At 40.6% G+C, this 21,427-nt stretch overlaps 1 protein-coding gene across 2 annotated transcripts in view; it reads left to right on the top strand.

Annotated features, from left to right (window-relative positions):
* Positions 1-21,427, top strand: part of b3glcta (beta 3-glucosyltransferase a) — a 57,785-nt gene that overhangs the window by 4,708 nt on the left and 31,650 nt on the right. For both annotated transcript variants that reach the window (XM_068715087.1, XM_068715095.1), the window contains exons 2-3: positions 3,885-3,928; positions 17,202-17,241. In XM_068715087.1, the coding sequence (XP_068571188.1) occupies positions 3,885-3,928; positions 17,202-17,241 (84 nt within the window). The remainder of the gene's footprint in view (positions 1-3,884; positions 3,929-17,201; positions 17,242-21,427) is intronic.

The following is a 21,427-nucleotide window of genomic DNA, read 5'->3' as shown; positions in this document are numbered from 1 at the left end:
AAAAAAAAAAAAAGAAGTTTAATAAATGTGTGAAAAGCTGCATTAAGTAATCTTGGTATCCCAAAACTCACTACTACAAACCTTGACATTCTATTTCAACTTATCATGAAATGTGTTCAGACTGAACACAAAGCAAATTTCAAAGGGAGACCGAAAGCATGCGATGGAAAGAATCAAACGGACTTGGATCTGTGGAGCTCAAATTGATGTTAAATCAGGTGTGCGGAGTTTAAAGTGTTTCTCATTGAGCTGTGTGACTCCGCTCCTCCAATGCACCGAGACGAGAATGAAAGCGAGAGAGGTCACAGCAGACACGATTGGAGTTCTTGATAAGTTTTGAGATCAGTCTGAGCGGCACCAACACATATCGCCCGACAAGAGCGTCCGCATAGAACCATTCTGCAAAAAGCCAGAATAGGTTCAGTGACGAGGTCACATTGGCATTTTTTTCTTTTTTCTTTTTTTTTTTTCCATTGAATGCCAATGCTTTAAAAAATATCTGTGCACGGTAGCTTAGGTATGGTGAATGAACATGGTTCAAATAGAAAGCCAAATGTAAATGGACCATTGCTACATGTGAACAAACTACTTTCCGCCTCGCTACATATTAGGCAAACTGCTTCCTGCATTGGCTCTAAACATTGCCGCTGGAATCACAGAATCATCCAATATGGACGTCATTTTCGAGGCGAGCTGAAAGGGCACGGCTAACCAACAGCCGCAGCTCACCTCGGTAGTCGGCACTCTTACTGTGGTGATTACAGACGGCAAAAAAAAAAAGCCCCTCTGCAGCCATCAAATTTGCATGAAGATGAAAGTGAAGTTTGTGTTAAATTTTAACACATCTTAATGGCAGAAACGGGCGACATGAGAATCCCATTTGAGTCTACTTTGTCACCACGGGTGGAAGTCCAATATTCATTGGGCTCTTACCTCTTATTTGATCTGCCAGCTGTAGAGGAAACATCTGGGTCTCTTTTTTTTGGCTCGCTGAATGTTTTTACTGTCCTCACCAGCCACTCGACGTCATTGCTTGCAATGCAGATAGCGTTTCTGTCCGTGGCTTTGGAAGGGCTTGCTGAGAGCTGAATCCAGGTTTAACGGCCCTCCGTTTGGGGATGTTTGTGCATGGGCTCCTCACCGCTCAGCCTCTTTGGAGGCCTTCGGTCGTCTCATTTTGCTTTGAACAATGACACGTGGACGTGGTGATTATCAGAGCCCTTTTAAAAGCTGGCACTGACTGCTAATTAGCATTCAAGTTAATAATACAACCTCCACGTTTGTCCATTGGAATTGTGTAGTGTAAAGTGTGTAGCTACTTCAAAGTACTTTCATGTGGAGTCTCCATTTATTTCGACTCCCGCTGTACCAATTAAATCCTGGATGACGTGGAAAGTTCAGTCAAACACCAACCGACTGTCAATCAAGCAAATCATGGCTTAATTCCCTTGAATCCATCCAGATTTTTTGCCCTTTTAGACAAATAGTTCGCAAGAAGGACATGGCTGCTGGCACAACCGTTCACCTGGAACAAAAATGAATTGTAGTCCTGTAAAGTATGTCGCCCCCACCCACAATGCATCTGTTCTTTGTACACCCAACCCGATTCCCTCCCATAGTTGCGAGCACAGTGTTCCCCCGGCTAATTAGATAGATAGATAGATAGATAGATAGATAGATAGATAGATAGATAGATACTAACTTTATTGATCCCGCGAGGGGAAATTATTTTGTTACAAGCAGCAATAGGTTACAGAGCAGCAATAGGTCACAGGTAAAAAATTGTAATATTATATAAAAAGAAAAGAAAAATTGAGAAGCTTGTTGAGAAGAATTCCGAGCTTTCAGCACGTACAGTGGAGTGATTTGCAGAGTTTCTAAAAATCAAAAGCGGGCGGGTTCCCCCTCGGTGCGGCTGGAATGAAAACACGCGTGGAAAACAACAGACTTGATTATGCAGGCTGAAGAGGCAACGAGACGGAGGTGCTCCCATCAGCACTCCTGACTTCATGTAGGGAGTTACTCCTCTCCTCCGCGAGTCTCTGCCTCTCCCTCTCCAGGCTGAGCCATGAAAAGATGGCGAGTTCCTTGTAGAATGTTCTGTGAGCATATTCCTGTAGGAATGTCGCATTTCTAGCCGTGTCCGAAACTGGGATTGCCAGTTGGCAATGCAGTGGTTACTCGCTCTACGGAGCTCGGGTATGGTTCTGTTTGTGAGCTTCACATGGCAATTATGATTTGTGGACATTAGATAAATACTGTGTTTAGCTTGAATTTGGTTTAGTTGGCTTTTGGTGGCTGATAAATAAAGGAGGCAGTGTAATGCAAATTGTTATATTTTCCCATTAGTTCCTCCTTTTATCAGCCAGCACAAGGCTCTTCTTTTCTTTGGGAGCCATAATGATCCGTATAGGAAATTATAGAGGACAATGGTTCTAGTGCAACAACTGCTGAAAATATGTAATGGATGGTTCAAGAAAAATTGTATAGCTCAAGGTCCACTTAGCTTTGGTTTCTGGGGCTTTCAACCATATCATGTGATCGTCATGAGATGTTCACACGTTACAGTATTCTGAGCTCTTTCATGGCTTGAGAGTGACAGTTTATTCAATAATCAGCGATTGGAACAATATTCTTATTTATAGTATTTCTGATGTTATTTAGTATTATATTAGATATTAAACGGGTGAATTATATTAATGAGATGGCTCTTGTTCTCAGCTTATTTGTCATTATGTCCAGGGACTCTGGTTGATATGGAGGATCATCAGAAGAAGGCATAATCTGAGCATTCATATTCTCATCACAAAAAATGCTCTATTAACAGTAAACTGCAGTGAACGGGGTCCTGTTCAAACAGCAAACCAAACAGAGGTTGTAAAACGTGTGAATATCAGATCTTCTCCCTTTTGTCTTTCTGTGAACTCAGTCGAGGTGTAATCGCTGCCTTGATGTTGGCGCTCTCTGCTCTTTGAGAGCAGCATGCAGAAATGATATTCCTTTGGCACATTTGGACTGCGTGAAAACTGGCTTGCATCAATTGTTGTTTTTTTGGCGCCTTAATGACTAAAATAATTCGGTTCATTACACTGTTCGTTTGTTCTGAACTGGTGGCTTTACTCCAGGCTTTAGACACTGAAGTGTTTTGAAGTTAAATCAGCTCTTTGAATAATTCAAGAAGAGGGTACCCTTGCTCGGGAAATTGTATCTGATCAATTTACTGCAGAATGAGTCGAAAAAACAAAGTCACAGAGATGGTGTCTATCTTATATGTACCTTCTTTTTTTTTTCTTTTATTACAGTGAAACTTAATTCCTAGAAATCGCCTCCTCTGCTTTTAACTTTTGATCAACTCTCAGTTTTCCTCTAATGTCTGCTGCTGAGACTCAGGAGGAGGAAATGTAACTCTTTCTCGGTTCTATCGCCTAATTAAAGTCAGATTTAAAGCCAACTGATGTTGGAGCGCAGGCAGCCTGATTTAATTTGAATGGCTGTATAAATTCATTGTTAGAGACGCTGCTGTTTTTGACGTATTGATTTGAAATCCTGGGAATCTTTCTGAGAAGATTTTCTCATCTCAGAATCGATGGCAATTTAATTGGCTAGAAGCTCTCAGGGCTCTAATTACAAACTTGAATAGACGACTGGAGCTCTCAGAGTTCCAACATAGACTCAGCAGGAAAAGAATTAGGCTCTGAGTTATCTCCTAAATACGTCTTTTTATTTTTTCAAATACGATAACTTAAAGCAGGTCATTCTGTTTAGCCCCGCCTGCGTACGGCAGCTTTAGGATAGCCTGAGGTTGAACGTTCATTTAAAAATAATTCATTGCTGTTTGTATCATTGTCTAAAAGAATATAATTCTTCTCTTTCTGTTCTTACAGTCCATATCAACTTCTCTGCTGGCAGCTCAGGAAAAGGCTCACAGGTAAGGACAACAGTTGATTCTTTATTTCTTGTGGCGATTAGTCTGAACCTTTGCACTGTTGCTTGTTTCTTGATAATTAAGTTTAATCATTCATCACCTCTATTAAAGCCTTAATTACCTGACCAGCTGAAATTAACAACCCGTCTTTTGTTATTTTTTTATGGCTGGATTATTGTATCCTCTCGATCGGAGGCTTAAATTCCTCCGCGATACAAATCCTTGAGCTCTTTCCTTAAAGTGTGAGATGATTTTCTGCAGTTGCATTCTCTAAGTCTGCTGCTCGATAAATAATTAACATGTTCGGTTGCTCTACTTCTCATTGGTGTGAGAAGACGTTGACAGTAAGTCGCTCGGCAGTGGTGCTTAGCATCACAGAAATGGGAAATTACCGTCTTGCTTTTTACTGACGTCGACCGCTTCTCTCCCTGGAGAGGAGGTTTCACACCTGTGCTTTGTCGCTTTTTCATTCTTCTCATACAGCTGTAAATGATGTTCGGCCGTCATTTCAATTATTTAAACATGCAGTGTAATCTAAGTGAAAATATACAAAAAAAACATGAAAAAAAAATAAAAGTTTGCTGAAGTCCGTTATCTTCCCTAAAAGAAGTGAGTCACATTATCAGTTTGTCTTTTAATAAATGATACTCAGTCATAGCACAGTCTGTGTTTTCCCCTTTAAAAGAACGATTAGGGGACAGCTACCTGTCAAGAGGGATAAAGCAAAGATTTAAATCCGAGAAGAAACCCATTAGAGGAAAGACAAGAGCAGTGCTTTTGAACAATGGAAATAAGGATTCAAAGTAATGTAATGTGTTCGGGATAAATAGGCCTTATAAAAGCTGAGAAACTGTTTTATGGAGTTAATTTTTGCCTAAACACTTACTTTATATCTAGACATAAATGTCAAAAGCATCAGAAAAGCAGCTTTCTGTCCCCCTTGTTGACCCTGACATGTGACTGCTGGTGTTTTTGTCCAGCTCACGGGTGGTGTTGCCTAGTTACAACTGGACCACGGCGGTAGTTTGTCTGCTTCACTCTCCCAACTCGCCCTGTGTTTATGAATGCATTTTAATACCACTATTCTGAGTCTGTGTTGTCCAGACGAAGAGTCGGGTCAAAATGTGTTTTACTCCTCGCCTCAGACGTTTATAGTAAAACTGGTGCAGAGCCCGATCCAAAGATGGCTGCTCAGAACGGGCCGGGCGCCTCGGCCCGTGGCGATGCTGCTCGCAGCTTTCTCCAGACTCGCTCATACTGACAATTTCACACTCGACACGGCGCTTCCTTTGGTCCTCGGCAAAACACCTGCCATGACATAGTTGCATCACACACGGTCTGCAGCCTAGTTCACCGGAAAAAACCCCACCTGGGGCTGACTTTACTGCATCCCGGGTCTGGGGCCTCCAACTAAAAGGGCCCCTAACAGCTTAAGATTTATTACAATGTTTAGATATGAAAAATATTTCACTTTTCTAAGTCATTGTACCCCGAAATAATCTGCAAAATCCCCACAAAGCACTTAAACCATGCAACTCAGCTGTATGGTAATCTACATGTGTCAGGGAACTGTTTCTGGTTACGTTACAGATTCCATTAAAACATAATGCGTTTTTATTCCTTAAACCACGGGTATTCAATTAACATTGTAAAAGGTCCAAATTGAGAAAATCTCCTTGGGCAAAGATCCAGAACATTTATCTAAGTTGCGCTATATATATATATATATATATATATATATATATATATATATATATATATATATATATATATATATATATATATAGCATTTCAAATTTAAAGCCCTTCAAAATCGCATGCATGAGCTAACTTCAAATCACATTCATGAGACAATTTGTCTAATTTTATATTAGATTTTAGAGGAGATGGTGCATAGTTACAAAATCATTTCACCTCAGGTTGATAGCAGACCATCTCAAGGTTTCACTCAGAGAGAACCAGGACATTCTGATGTAGCATTTCACAATTAAAGCCCTTCAAAATCGCATGCATGAGCGAACTTCAAAGCGCTTTATAAACCAATTATCTATCGGTTTTAGGTCCTGGGTCCGGATATAGCAGCGTCTGGGTCCGGATCCGAACCGCGGTCCGCCTATTAGTGACCCCTGCCTTAAACTATTGAAAGAGCAGTTCTCCAGATATGCGAAGAACGAGCGGACCGATTGAGATTCCTTGCTTTATAGTTTTGTGTGTTTTTCTCATCAAGCCCACCTGCAAAGCAGAAACCAGGTTGTTTGCCTCCTTTTTTGGTCTCCTGAGCCAAAGAACAACGTGAACAAATTAGAGAGGAATACAAATTTGTAGGTCATGGAAGCGCTCCACTTAAGTCATGGAAAGTCATGGCGGGAGGCCGGGCAGCCATTCACATACGGTACACAACATTTTGCAGCACATGCTCCTAACATGTAGAGTGTTGAGTGTTCTTGTTGGTTCTAGATGTTTGTGAGATTTGGATTTGTGGAACATGAGTGTACAACAGCCATAACTCAGTTGTTAAAGACATCAAAATGATATTTCTTTTAACTATACAGAGTTGTTTGGAATCATAAAATAATACTTCAAATAGTTTTAACACATCATGCTGGCCTAAACAGAGTACGCTCCACACGTTTTGATGATTTACAACGAATCAGTCGCTCTTTATATTAGTTCCACCTGCGGTATATGACGTCAGTTCAGCTGTCTGTTTTGGGTCGTTGGTGGTTACCAACGGGTTCGGTAACGAGCGACACGCTAACACGATGACAGTTTTTGATGTTTTTGTATTTTCAGCTGAGCTGTCCCGGAGCAGCGATGCTGTTTTGCCCTCGATGTTCTCTGTGAAGTTTGCTGGCAGTGATGCAACGTAGCCTCGGTGTGTTTTATGTGGAGCGAGCGCTGCGCCAGACTACGTTTAAGAAATAGCCTTTTAATTGCTACATTGTTTGTCAGCAGCCAGCCATATGGTTACTTTGGAGGCAATTTGGCCCTGTGTGCTCTTGATTAATTTGGCATGCAGGAAACACACCAGTCATAATTTTGTTATATTGAAAACTCAACTCCTGGCATTTGCTCCTGGTGTTCTTCACAACTGTTTTGGAAGAAGGAAATAACGGCAGTAGCAAGTCCACCAGCGTTAAAAGTCTTTTCTTACTACTGAAGTGCTTTGAGGTGGATTTAATTAATGCCGATATGAAGAGTGGTTCGTGTGGATTTAAAAAAAGTAACTGATAAACTTTTAAAGTGAACAGAATTTGGTGCGGCTTATATGGCTGTATATATTTTTATTAAATGGGGAAATTAGTTTGCAAAATAGTCTTAAAATCCAACATGAATAAGTGTCACGATAAGATTGTGGATCTTAATCCTGCCTGCAAAGAAATCGTGATATGATAACAATGCTATACCTTACATATGTTTTTCAAAAGTATAGATTTCTTTAATGCACATTTCCTATATTTCGGTCAGCCACTTTTAACCGATATGAAAAAACAACTTCGACAGTTTCCGCCAGTCTTGCAGAGCTTGATTGTGATTATTGCAGCCTGAAATTACTGGCAGTGGTTGAATTTGTGTTCTCTTTTAAATAAACGTTTAAACATTACTGTTTAACAGTTGCAAATAGTAGTGGTGGAAGTAATTTGATCGTTTAAACAAACCAGTAATAATCACAAAGTATATAGTTGGTAAAGTATATATATGGCTCCTGAGAAGTTGAGATTTTAGTGTGCTTTAGAAAATGGTTAACAAGTTAAGGTAGAGTGCATTCATTGCATATTAAACCACCAACGTATGCCTTTAAAGCACTGTTTAGGTCATCGGCTTATTTAAAGGGGTTTTTTTTTTTTTTGGGCCAGTGGTCGGTACAGAAGATCTGGCTCTGAATACGAGAGGATTCCCCATCTGACTTCAAACAGCCAGGCTCAGCAGGATTAAAAGCCGGCTAAATCTGCAGCGGCTCCTGAAGTGTGTGTGATATGGGGTACCGCTGATCTCAGAATGCAAAGCAGCAACCGGTAGTATTACACTTCCAACTACTTGCTCATAGAATAAATAAAAACATTTCCAGTGTGATTCTGCAACCCGTGGCTTATTGTTTGCTCCCTTACCGCGGAGGAAGAGATGCTCATCTGTTTCAGTTTGCAGGCAGGATTTGAAACGTTGCTCTGCTTTGATCCAGATACTGTAGTTGCTAAACATTGCTCCAAAAGCCGTATGATATGTAAAGCAGGAAACATGGTTGCAGCAGTAAACATTAAAGTGTAATTTTCAGTGTCTTTGAACACAGTCCACGACTTGCATACAGAACAAGTTGTAGCACCCCCCCCCCCCCCCCCTCCTCCTCCTTAGAAGCCTGGAGACTATGATGACTGGCATCGGTTTGAACTTAGAATGACTTGGAGGAGTTGGCGAAGGCGAGCTCAGGTGCCGTGATTATCTGCCGCTTCAGGGCTTCATAAACGGGCTAAACAACATGTGTACCACAGGTCTGGTAATTTAAGCAGAAGTGTCTTAATCTCATGCACTCAGAGGACTCAGAGCAGTGAGAGGATGCACCAAGAAATAATGTACAAACTTCCTGCTGAGGGCACAGCCGACGAACAACTTCAACTCGTTGATGTCCCTTTCACTTTTGCCGACATCCGTGTCTTCTCAAGACACATGAGGACACTTTTGAAAGTAACTGCCCGGCCCGAGCAGGAAGGATTATTCTGAAAGGGGCTACTTTGCCTTCAGGCTTGTTCCTAGATGTTGGTGAAAGCAACAACCAGTCATACGACATACACAAGAACACAAGCAGTACGGCAGAAGTAAAGTGCTGATCTTTGTGAGTCATTACGGTTTTTTTCATGTGTTTTCCAGGCTAAATGGTGGCTTCACAAGGTTACATAACCCAAACATTTTCTTAGGTTCTGTGCAGGAAGTCAACAGCACATTTACTAGAATTCCAAATAATGACAAAACACTAAATAGTGTAAACTTGTAACCCACACGGGAGCCGTACGCACTTCTTGTTTGTCGCCTTTTGTCTCTTGAAGAGATCTTCATCTCTCCGTGGAGACTGCACTCGATCTTAAGTGCCGTTCAGTTGTCGTCATGATGACCAGCGACCCATTTAGTCCAAATCATCGGTTCTGATCGGACAGCAACATCTTCTCTTTTAGTTGCAGGTTGTTCTGCTTTCTTCCAAACATCATTTTGCAAAGATTAACGTTGCAAAAAAAAAACTGTCATCAGCGTTTCTTTATCCTCCAGCATCTCCTTACCTTAGGCAGCTGTTGAAAAGAAAAATAAACTCAAGATGAGATGTGTGACTGATGTATGAATCATTGCCTCAACTCCGCTGCAATGACCTTCTTTTTTTTTTTTTTATGATTACAATTCTGCATGAATGCTGTCAATGTGCACCTCGAAATCCAACTGGACAAAATCTGTGGTTTTCATCAGTTCTCCGTTTGTACGCACACATCTGCATCCTTTAACATCTTTTTTCTGGAACCATGTTGTTGGAACAAAACCTGTGGTGCTTGTAAATACTTCCAGCACTCGTAGTAAAGTAAAGGCAATTTGGCAAATTTGGTTTTCTGTCCGTCAGGTCCGTTCTTGTGATCTCAGGAACACCCTTGAGCAAATTTCTTCAAATTTGGCACAAACGCCCACTGGCACTGAAGGTTGATCTGATCCGAATGTTGTGGTCAAAGGTCACCGTGGCCTCACGAAACACGGTTTAGGCCATAATTCAAGAATGAATATGCTAATTATGACAATTTCACACAAATGTCTGAAAGGATAAAAGTTGAAGTGATGACATTTTGGACGGATATGGATGCAAACTGCCACACGACAGGTTGACAGAGTTATACAACCCCGAGGCAGTCATTCTATTTCTCAATATTTTTGGGGATTATTAGAAGGAAGAAGGTAAAAGGTCATCTTGTGTTGTGTAGCTGTAGACTGCTGTGCTGCTCAGTGTGACCGTCTGCTCTGCCTATGACAGCGCACCTTAGTGCTTTATCAAAGATGTGATTGGCTGCATCGAGAGAAAGTCTCCCTACCTAGACGGACACCGTAATGGTGTTCTGTCAAATTACTGCAAAACAAGGAGGAGGAAATAATAGAAATGTTTCCCTTTTGGTTTCAGATTATTTCTCTCTATCACAGAGCAAGTTATTTACAGAGCAGCTATGTATGCTATAGCAGCCCCCAACAAAACAATTTAATTGAAATTGGTACTTAAGCTTAAATGAGTTGTTTTTCTACTCTCTACACTAACGACCCTGCATTTAAAGTTGTTGGTTTTTTTTTTTGAACGACTTCTTCTATTACTTTCTTCTATATTTATAGAATTGTGCCCACTCAGTTAATTTACTTTGAGCGTTAAGTAATGTGGCGACAATACTGAGATATAGTCCAGCAAGCCGAAGCATCAGAGCTGGAGGAATGTTTTCCTGTGTAACCGAGTGGCTAAAATCAGGTGAAAAATATCAGCCATCTCTCATGTGAGTCCAGGGAGCGCACTGTGACCCTAACTAACGTACACAGCAGGGCTTGACAGTAACAGTTGCCCCGCTGCCCCGCTGCCCCAGGCAACCAGATTTGGACCGCTGTCAACAATTTTGTGCGCGGTCTGGTCGCCTCTGTTGGCAACAGTTTTGTTTTTTTTTCTTCTTCTGTGGTTGGAAAAACAAAGCTGAATCCCTCTGTGTGCAGTCTTCTAACTCAGTGAAAGTGCACTTGTTGAACCATTTTACTGTGAGAAATTCTAGAATGAAGAGTAAAAAAAAGAGGTATTGATGACAGAAATAAGTAGTAGTAGAAACTTCATCAAAGCCTGTGAGGTTATAAACAACTATTTGTGTGAAGAAATATAAAGTATATCCATCAAACTGTGTAGGTTTGCTCATCCAGCTCAACATTTAGCAGCTGAACCATGTTACAGGAGGAAGAGAGCAGTGCAGCAGGTGCACCTACATGAGAACAAACCAAAACTGTGCTCAGTATGAGCTCAGAAAGTCAGGATCTTGACAAACCTTTGATATTGTTGACTACATTCTGGACTGCCTGGACTTTTCCGATTTGCCTCACGTCTCCATATTAAAACACCTCTCCGATGTGACAGAAAATGTCGAGCTGTAGATTAAACCTAGGCTCGCACAAGTTAAATATGCAGCCGATTGTAATTTATCCTGCTAATTACATTATCTTGCAAATGGCAAATTTAAATGCAGTAACATTAGTTGTTCACTCTCACTTTCATATTCCAGATTATTAATGAAGCAAAAGCCGCTTAATCAAATCCAATTTAATTGTGCGTTACACAAAAGGGAGAGAAACACAGAAGGCCATGTAACACAAAAAGTGTGTCATTTAAAGGTGTTTTCAAGGCGACAAAGTTTTTATTTAGTTGTCATTTTACAACTCAGGGTTGCTCACTGAAGTGTAAGTTGTCGCCCCTTAACGCTACACGCACAGAGCACACTGTATACACAGACGTGTAACCCGTGGATATGAAGTCAGTCAGATGGATCATTGCGCCCTACTTCACTGGGGGCAGGATGATGCTTGTTACTATGGATACCATCCAATTATATAAACACAGCATCTTACGCCAGTTAATTAGTCTACAAAATATAGAATGCCTGAACAGGAAGCATATAATGACTCTGTCATTTGTTTTGCTTTTGTTACCAGCACAGTAAAAAAAAATTAGCAGCAGCAGCTGCAGCGATGTAGCCTAGCATTAGCTAACGCTGGCCGTGTTTCCATGTTAGCGACTTTCTCGCTAGATTTGGCGACCCCCCCCCCCTTTTAGCGACTTTATTTCAACACAGCGCCTAGTGAGACACCTGGCAACTTTTCGGGCCGATCTGAGCTCCTCTCCCTGGAAATACGTCGCCAGTATCTCTCAGAGAATTTGCTCTCAGGTGGCTTTGACCAATCAGCCGCCAGAGAGAAATCTCTAACGTCCAATCACTGATCCCCATTCTTTTTACAGGCACCTACTTGCTTTTAATCCAACGATTTAATTTGACCATTTAAGTTATTCATCTTTACAAGAGCAACTTTATTGCACTGCTTCTATTCATGGCACTATACGTCTGTACAACTTGATAAAGTGTTTGACATTTAGATGCATCTTGATGAGATGATAGCAGCTTAAAAAATGCTAACAGATAATGATAAAGCTAGCTACAGTCAGTGAAGTTTAGCGTGGCCTCATTGGATTTGGCTTCTTCCCATTGAAAATAGTCCGCAACGCTGACCATGAGCCATCTGTATATGTTGCTCCACTCTGCACTGTTCATTTCTCAGGCGGTGCAGAGATCGAAACGATCCACATCGAGTGAATCTGTCACACACTTCCCTGAAGTTCACACCGAGGCAGGCAGTCCAATATTTATGATTTGACCATTCTTGAGATCACTTTTATAACTTAGATGGAAGTTTTAATTGACTGTTCGCTAAATCCCCCCCCCCCCCCCCCCCCCGAGCATTTATTGTCCAACCACAGCTTAGCAACCGTAGCTAGGCACGGCAGGTCTGTGGCTCTTCCACACACCGAACTAGTGTGTATCAAGCTCTTTATGAGAGCAATACTCAGCATTTTAAGAGTGTTTTTTTTTTTAGCCTTTCCAAAAACACAACAGCATGAGAGTAGGCAATCGATTAAACAGTGTGTTTAAAGTGCTGCAGTCCTCCGTACGAGCACATCATAAACTAAATTATGTTGTGGGTTTACAGGTTACGTGAGAAAAAGCCCATCTACGAGTAGTGTGTGTGTGTGTAGGCCGGACCTGGATGCTATCAAGGTTCAGGGTCAGTTCTGTCCAGCTCTTTATTGTATTTTTGGAAGTGTATACTGTACTCCAGAAATGTAAACCTCCTTAGGTTTGCTTAACACATCGGATGGTCCTAATTGTACAGGCCTTCTCTCTCATATATGTATTTTCAACCGTGTTTTTGCTCAAAACAAGTATTTAAACTAAGATGCTAAACAGGGTTTTGTTAGAAGTTATACGAGAGAAAATTATGGAAATGTCTACCAACTGATTTTAATACTGGTATTAAATATTGCCTTAAAGAGAATTAAATATTGTGTTATAGCATGTCTTCTACATGGTAGCTATTGAAGACCCCTTTTTCCAAGAAAAAAAAAAAGTGTAAATCTGCCGCAGTAATCTTTGTAAACTGCATTTGTGATGTATGAGAACAGAAGGCCAGGCTTGACTGGCTTAGCAACAGTATCAGTGGGCGGGCCTTAGCGAAAGGTCAATTAAAGAGATCCTTGGTTGCCAGGTGGACAATGTCTTCTGAAAGCTACTGTCAGCCACATCATCATGGAGGAAATGGTAGTATCATTAAAAGCAATTTTAACCAAACAGTTTTTCTGCCTTTATGCAGTTTTGTTTTTTTTTCTCCTAATTTCCAGTTGAAGTCAACTAGATGCAGAAAAAGGCTGTGAAAAATAATCCTTCTGATGTTTTCAATGCAGCAGACGTTCCAAGTCATTAAGTCATCACACATTAAGAGCTTCTGCTGTGAAAAATGACTCTTGAATACAATTTTTTTTCTGACATGGAGTAAGGATACAAAAGGGGTTTTCATTCTTCAACCTGCTCAATAGATCTGAAAGCGTCCTCAAAATGAAGCTGAACATTTGCACATTAGCGAAAAATCACTTTATTCCTCATTACATGTAAATATAGAAAGGGGAATATGAATAATAAGGTTCAACTCCTTAGGTACGGACGGTCCTTCTAAGACAACTAGCTTCTGTAAACATCCCATATTTTTCTCTCACATGTCAGAATTCAGAAAATCTCGTAACCTTGAATCATTCTTGCCGTCAGTGAACAGAAAGCTAATGGGACCTGACGGGTCACTCACATCAGTGGAGCGCCGGTGCCCTCGGGATGGAGCGATGCAGCACGGGGCAGGAGCTCTGCCTGGCACGTTGAAGGGCCTCCAAATCAAAAGGCGGGCCTCAAAGGGTTGTCTTTGCGGGTGTCCTTGATTACATAACAATCCCATTATGTCGGTTGAGCATGCCGAGGAGTTTACGCATGTTCACCTCAGCCGGGGAAAAAACCTCCGCCGCGATGCGCCGCCGATGTTCTGAGGTTAAACTACACGAGGCACAATCTTTCTGTCTGTCTGCATCAGTGCTGAGGTGCCAGAGACCAAAAGCGCTCGGAGGCACGGTGAAACTAACCCCTTCAGATAGACAGTGTAGACTCATAGCAATTCCTTTTCAACACCTATGGGTGTCTGATTCCTGCTGCAAAATGGCTGACAGCCGGCTGTCAGATGGGATTAAGGAGAGCGTTACCTGTGTGCAGAAGAAGGCCGAAAAGAGCCGAGCTCTGTGAGCCGAGAATAATTCTTCTTTCAGTAATGGCGAAAATGATGTTAGACCTGATCTGAGTTCGCTCTTGCGCAGAATATTGGATCATTTATTAGAGAGAGATGTGTGGCCCCGGTGTCACTCAGCTGCACAGATCTTCTGTGAAGTGTAATCAAGGAGCAGGATTTAGACCATGTATGTTCTAAGTGCATTCATCTTGTTTTCACCAGGTTGTTTACATTTGGATCATAGATTGTCCCCGTGAGTAAAAATGCAACGTAGAAAATATTAACACTGCAATAAAGCAACTATTTGTCATATTCATATTGGTGTGTAAACACAAAGGACAAAGATTGAAATCAGACTTTTTGTTGTTGTTTTTTTCCAGGCAAAGTCTTTTTTTTTTTTTTTTATATATATATATATTCAAATATCGTCAATAAACCAAACAAATCCAGGTATCTCAAACAGGAGTTCAGTCTCTACAAATAGGAACAGGTGAGAGGACGGAATATGTTCCAAGAAGTCCAGTTTGAGTAATGCATCCATGAGCTTGAAGGCTACACAGTCGGCATGTTACAGGATGTTACAACTCTGTGAAGACAGCAACGGTTATTGTAGCCTCTGTCACAGCGATTGCATTCAACAGTAATTAGAATCGGGCGATATGACAAGATTATCGTTCAGCATAATTATTGGTGGGCCTGGATAATGGTCCTCACATGCCCACAATAACAAAAACATATTCAATTATGCAACACCTGTAGTAATGGCTTTTCTCTGTGCTTCAACGCATTGTTGTAGCGTATCAGAAAGAGCAACACATCTGTACGTCATTATACAACTCACCAGTTGTTTTTCTTCAGGCAACATTGTGAGTCGGGGTATTTTGATATCGCCCAACCCTAACAGTAAAAAGTAATTTACAGTACAAAGAATGTGCGCTTGCATGCAGCGGATTGGCCAGAGCAATGCTTTGAAATATGAGGTGTTGCCAGATCACCCTGAGGTTTCTTTGCCGTAGGCAGACCTGCTGTGACAAAACAGAGTACTAATTGAAATGAATTAGAGGGCTGCCCTTTAATTCAGACTCAACACAGGCTATAATGCTACAGCTCATAACAAAATAACTCCTGATATACGCAGAGCATTACAAACTGATTTAAGACAGTGTAGCAGTGTCTGCTGTTTGGCTAGATTTCTAATTAAGACCTCATTAAATCCTGTCTTAAAACATTGAGTGTTCTCTACCGTAAGGTCATGTAAAATCATGTACGAAACTCGCATGCACACATTGCAGACGCACACACACACACACACACACACACACACACACACACACACACACAGTTACACACACACACACACACACACACACTGAGTTGCACACACACAATCGATATAATTGGTAATGTCTCCCCGACCAGTCCGTTCATCACACCGGAGGTCTTGATTTATTTTGTTTGACAGCGACAGTGCAGTGATTTTCCGTTTCCTCTCTGCCTCAGAGCTGAGTTGTGCTGAAGGAGACGGAGTAAAAAAAAAATCTTTGCACCTGCCACTCTTCTGTCACAACAACCATATTCATCCAAGCAAATTTCTTTTATGATTATTTGCCTGTTGCCGTGTATCACATTTGTCGAAGTTGAAAAGATTTTACAAGAGTAATTATCTGATAACGAGTCAAATTCTCCCGGCTTACGCAGTTGTTGTTTTTTTTCCTTGAGGTGCCCTCACTCTTCAGCGGAGGAAATGATTTCAGAGGAGAAGTGTGTGTGTGATAAGATGAGACAGAAGCCTTGCGGGCATGACTAATGCTACTGAGTCCAATTAAGCTGATGTCTTGTACCCACTGAATTAAATCACCCTGATATGATCTTGACTGCCTGTGCATATATTTTCCTTTTAACTCTGATCACCTGGAAATCCGACCAGAGACAGAGAGCCTCGCATGTGAGTCATCGCTGTGTATGTGGAGAACTTTCTATTATTGTTTGTGCATCTGAAAAAGACTTATAATAATAATAATAATAATAATAATAGAATATAATTGGAGGGATAGAAAGTGTCTGACTCATGTGCCCTCCGAAAAATAAATGATGTGTTGCCATGACAGTTGCAGGAAGCGGTTCATGGGCAGGAAATTGACTCAATGATTTGTTTTCCATTATGAAATTTGCTCGCCCTCCAAAATGTGATGAGATAGCGGGTTACATACAGGCCAGCTCACACAACTACCGCCAAAAGTATTGTGATTCCCTGTAACCACTGCAACACCCCCACTGAGAGTGAATTTATGACTTAGTTAAGCTCTCTGAAGGCTGCAACAGCTTGCCAGTAAAATGATTGTTAGTCTAGAGGAAGCGATAAATCAAAACAGGCCTGGGTTTGTCATTATCTATTAATACTCTGCCGCTCTCGTTCTGGAGTTCTAGAAACTCGCCTTCTCTCAAAGACTGAGAGATTTCCTCAGGAAGATGGAGGGGAAAGACAGCTCTTCAAAGTTTGCTCAGCCTGTGATTGATTCACTCATCCCTCCATGGTCTGCCGCGTGCGCTGACAGCTCTGGAGGTGGAACGGTGTCGAGCGCCTTAATTGAGCCGAATGCGCGGAGCTTAAACGCTGCAGGCAGAAAACCCACACAATTAGGGAGGACTAATGACGTGGGGTACCACCCTTTTTTTTTTTTTTGTCCAAATAACCCGCAGGGCTTTACATATTTAGTATCACTAAGTCTTAATTAGTGATTAGGAAGATGAAATGGAGCAGTTAGCCGAAAACTGAGCATTTTCACACGTCTTTTGACACTTTCTGCATCTTTTGTTAAAACATAAAAGTGGATTTATATAGGTCATTATTTAGATGTGTTTGAAGATCTTTTTTTTGTTGCTGTAATTTTTAATAAAAAAACCAAAACATCTGTCTTTTCAGAGCCACGATGATATGCGTGTCATCCACAACAATCAGCTGGGTAAGTCTGTTTTTTTCTCTAATTTAAGCAGTAGGGAAGTAAGACAATGAAAAGAAGGAAAGAATAAATGGGTGTTGCTTTAGATTACAGCCCAAACATACAGATCATACCCCAAAATTACAATACTGTACATTTGATCATTAATCTAAAGACATACTGTTTTATAGCTACTGCTTTATAGATGCATCTTCCTTCCCAGGCTTTGTCTAACATTTTCTTCCCCCAGCAACAATAATGTTGTTTACACCAGGGGTCTTCAACGTTTTACAGGCCAAGGTCCCCCAAACTGACCCCCTACTATATATATTGTATACAGTTGTGTTTTATATTAACCTGGGCCTAGTGCCATGTATAAACATACCTTGTTATTGTGCATTCAATACTAAGCTATTCAAATAATACACAGGTTCATGTATTGATGTTTTTATGTTAAAGGTACAGTGAGTAGGGTGGTCGTGACACTGACATTCATAATCACACCTTGTATGATAATCATGCATACAAGCTATTCAAATTTATGTTTTTATTACATAAATGTGGAAACGAAAATGAGTGATGGTCTATTAGTACCACTGCTATGCATAAACATACCTGTTATCTTGCATACAATACTGAACTGTTAAAATAATGGACAGATTCATGTTTGGGGAAAAAATAAAAATAAAAATTGTCCAATTAACCAAAAACTTCACGGACCCCCTGTTGAAGACCTCTGGTCTACACCATTTTAATAACAACAACAAAAAGCTTTTTACAAAATTGTAATTGTTAAATAGAGTGAATGCTCTCTCTCTCTCTCTCTCTCTCTCTCTCTCTCTCTCTTAAACACAACGTTGTTTGGTAAACTGTACCCAGTGAGTATTTCACTGATATCCTATATATATATATATATATATATATATATATATACCAAGGCTGTAATCTATCAAAAAATAATAACGTATAATGTATCTGTGCATTTTTGTATTTATTTATATCAATGAGATCGCTGCTGTCTTTGATAGGGTCATATTTTGGACTCTGTTATTGTGTTTGATATTTGAATAAGTCTGCTTCAGAGGAACTCATTCAAAGGGATGACCTATTGTTATTATTGCATATTTTTCAGTTTTAACTGTGTGCTCAAAGGATTGAAATACACTATCACTTGATACAATCATGAATAGTAAATCTTGAAATGAAAAATGACGGACAGGGTGACATTCGAATAGCACACGCTAATGAATGAAATTGTTCAAAGGGCTTTTGTGTGGTGCCCGCCTTGAAAATGTAATCTTCCGAGTTCCTCAGACTTTTTCATAAAAATAGTCCCGTCTTTTTATCGATTTGAAAGGAACCAGAAATTTCATAAGTAGAGCAAATAAAAAGATGTCATGCGTGCCTTTCATGCTACGGGGGGCTCACACAATCACTATCTGAGAGTGATTTCCGTGAGCATGCAGAGGAGTTTGGAGCCCGTTTACTGGACCTCTGCCTGTTGTTCATTCAACTGGGTCACAGCAGACGCAAAAGCTCACAAAAGCAACTTCATAATGCTCTCATTTGGCACCTCGGCACAGAGAGGAAATACAAACAGACAGCCATCTGAAAAATGGAGCTCCACTATCTGGCACCGCCATAGTAATTCCCTTTGTCACACCGGGGGAAAAAGATGCAGTCGCCTTCAGAGAATGTTGTTTGTTAGCAGGAATTCATGTATAAAGGAAAGTCTGGCTTTCTATCGTTTTAACAGTACTGCAACAAAAGGAATAACTAGCTTGATTATTTTAAAAGAACTGGTGACCTTTTAGAAGGTGTTGCAAGTCATGATTCCAACAATGTTACTTTAGAGGGAATGCAGGGTGCCAAATCTAAATGGAATGATGTTTCAATTATGTCTGAATTAAACCAGGCATTATATTGAAGTTTGTACACACTACAAATCTACATGATCACATTACAAGAAGCAGTGGGAGTCCTCTGGGCGTATTGTGCTGTAGTGTTTATAAAACTGTGACATCGTACATCTCCCAACACACCAGAGGAGAAGATCACCTCGAGAAATGCCTCAAGAAAAGAGATTGTTCAAATCAGCCGCAGTATAAAGATGCATATCTGCATTGTTAAAATATGAGTGCTATAAAAATGTCCTCCATCAGTGCCGTGAGCCCCAAGTCCCTACTGAATGTAACTTCATTTCACAAATGTCTGTTTTCCGCACATCTTATTGTAGCTTCACAGCATAAATGTTAGCTGACAGGAGCATATTTCTTCAATTGGCCATTACAATTTAGTTCATAAATGTAGAAATATTGCACTAAAATGCTTTTATCTTCTTTTTCGTCTCCTTCTTCTCTAAATCAATTTATATTAAAGTATTAAAGAAACAACGTTATATTCTGCTGCATCACGAAAAACATCCTAATAACACAAATCTTGTCGGGCCTTTGGCCGTCCAGCCCGATTCATTCACTCAGTTCACTTCATTTTCAGACTAAGAAGGAGAAAAATTACAACAGATAAAATGCTGTTTTATATGCCTTGGCCCAGTGGAGCAGTCGCCAATGATAATGCATGTTAAGAACTTTTTTTTCAATTAAACCTTTTTATAGAAGCATAGAAGTGAGTTTCCGATCATGTCTGGCGTTCTAACTCACTGCTCCTGCACACACGATGAAGTAATACATTTGGACAGAAGCAGCTGTAAAGAAATTGAGAAAAAAAGTCGAGTTTTATCCTGATTCAGACGTTTTGATGTCTTGTCTGCCAAGCTCAGCTGTTTCAGTGAGTAGATGTGAGGCAATGATGTTCTTATCTCTTATGGAATGTCTAAAGGAGGCCGTTTTGACTGAAATCCAGTTGGCTTTTCACCCAGACCACAGTAATTACCTACTTTACTATTAAGCTGATGTCCTATTCTGCACCTTTCTTAAAATCTAGGCAATCAATGTTTTTCACAGATTTATTTTCCCCCTCCACATTTTAGTTAAAAAGTCAGAAAAGCAGATATGCAAGTTTTAATCCGATATATAACAGTTATTTGCAGAGAAAGAAAGAAATGAAAACTGAACACAGAAACCATGAAGCAGGATTTGATCCTCTTCTGTTCAGGTCATGGCCGGTATCTGTGTTTCCTACGATTGTTGTACGTTGTTGCAGATGTAGGAATAAAACCTACCTCTTTGACTTTAAGGGAATACCACAGCAAGAGCATCAGAGGTTCACCGGATGGAGTTGTAGAAAAATAAACGACCTCGGGGTTTGGTTCTTTTATATGAGAGAGAAAGGAAAATGTTTCAGCGTACAGCAGATACAAGGTACATCGACAAAAGATGAGTTTCTTTGTTATGTCAAATTCCTTTTTTTCTTTTTAAAGTATAGTGTTTGGTAGTTTAGGGCACAGGGCAACTCTGTACCACAAACAATGAATGGTATTGTTTGAGAGCAGAGAAGGTATGCCAAGAATTTAAATCAGATTATTACTATCACAGTTATTGTGGCCAGGAAAGCAGTGCTGCTGTCCCCTCAGCAGTTGTATTATATTCAGGAAGTGGCTCGGAGCCAGCTTCTTCAAACCCACGAGAAGTGCATTGTGTCTCCCCAGAAGGTACAATGTCCACAAGATGTAGACTGAACCAGCGAACATTTCCCCGTGTATTTACTTTGACTTGTTTTCTGTCTCCAACCCTCTCATGTGTCCTAGTGACCGGCTGCATGCCACCGCTATTGTTTCTGCTTTTTCCTTCTTTATTAATCTGAACACATATTGAGTGTGAAATCACGTATCGTTTAAAAAAAACAAAAAACAAAACAAGATCTGTTACTGAGAATAAAACAAACGTATTTTCAAGTGGTGTCTCATCCAATTTCCACTTTTATGGATAATGGGTTTCGTAAGCAAACCTGGAATCTGTTAAGCGTTAATTGCCCCAGCTTCCTGAATTATTGATGCTAAGTGAGGTTTAAGGGTTGAGTTCAGCTCTCATTAGTCTTCGGCAAAGTTGTCCATAGAGTCATGAACTCTGGAGAACCTCTAATGAGTGTGTGATTATCACAGATGGGAGACCCTTTTCTCCAACCTTTACGTGTTGCATCTGCTGCGTGATTGTTTTGTGTGTGTGTGTGTGTGTGTGTGTGTGTGTGTGTGTGTGTGTGTGTGTGTGTGTGTGTGTGTGTGTGTGTGTGTGTGTGTGTTTTGCTTTACGAC

The sequence above is a fragment of the Cebidichthys violaceus genome, unplaced genomic scaffold (assembly GCF_023349555.1).
Source record: "Cebidichthys violaceus isolate CVI_PGR_0920_01 unplaced genomic scaffold, fCebVio1.0.p SCAF_1, whole genome shotgun sequence".
Classification (NCBI taxonomy): Eukaryota; Metazoa; Chordata; class Actinopteri; order Perciformes; family Stichaeidae; genus Cebidichthys; species Cebidichthys violaceus.
Note: the sequence above shows the minus strand (reverse complement) of the source record. Positions and strands in the feature narration are given on the sequence as shown.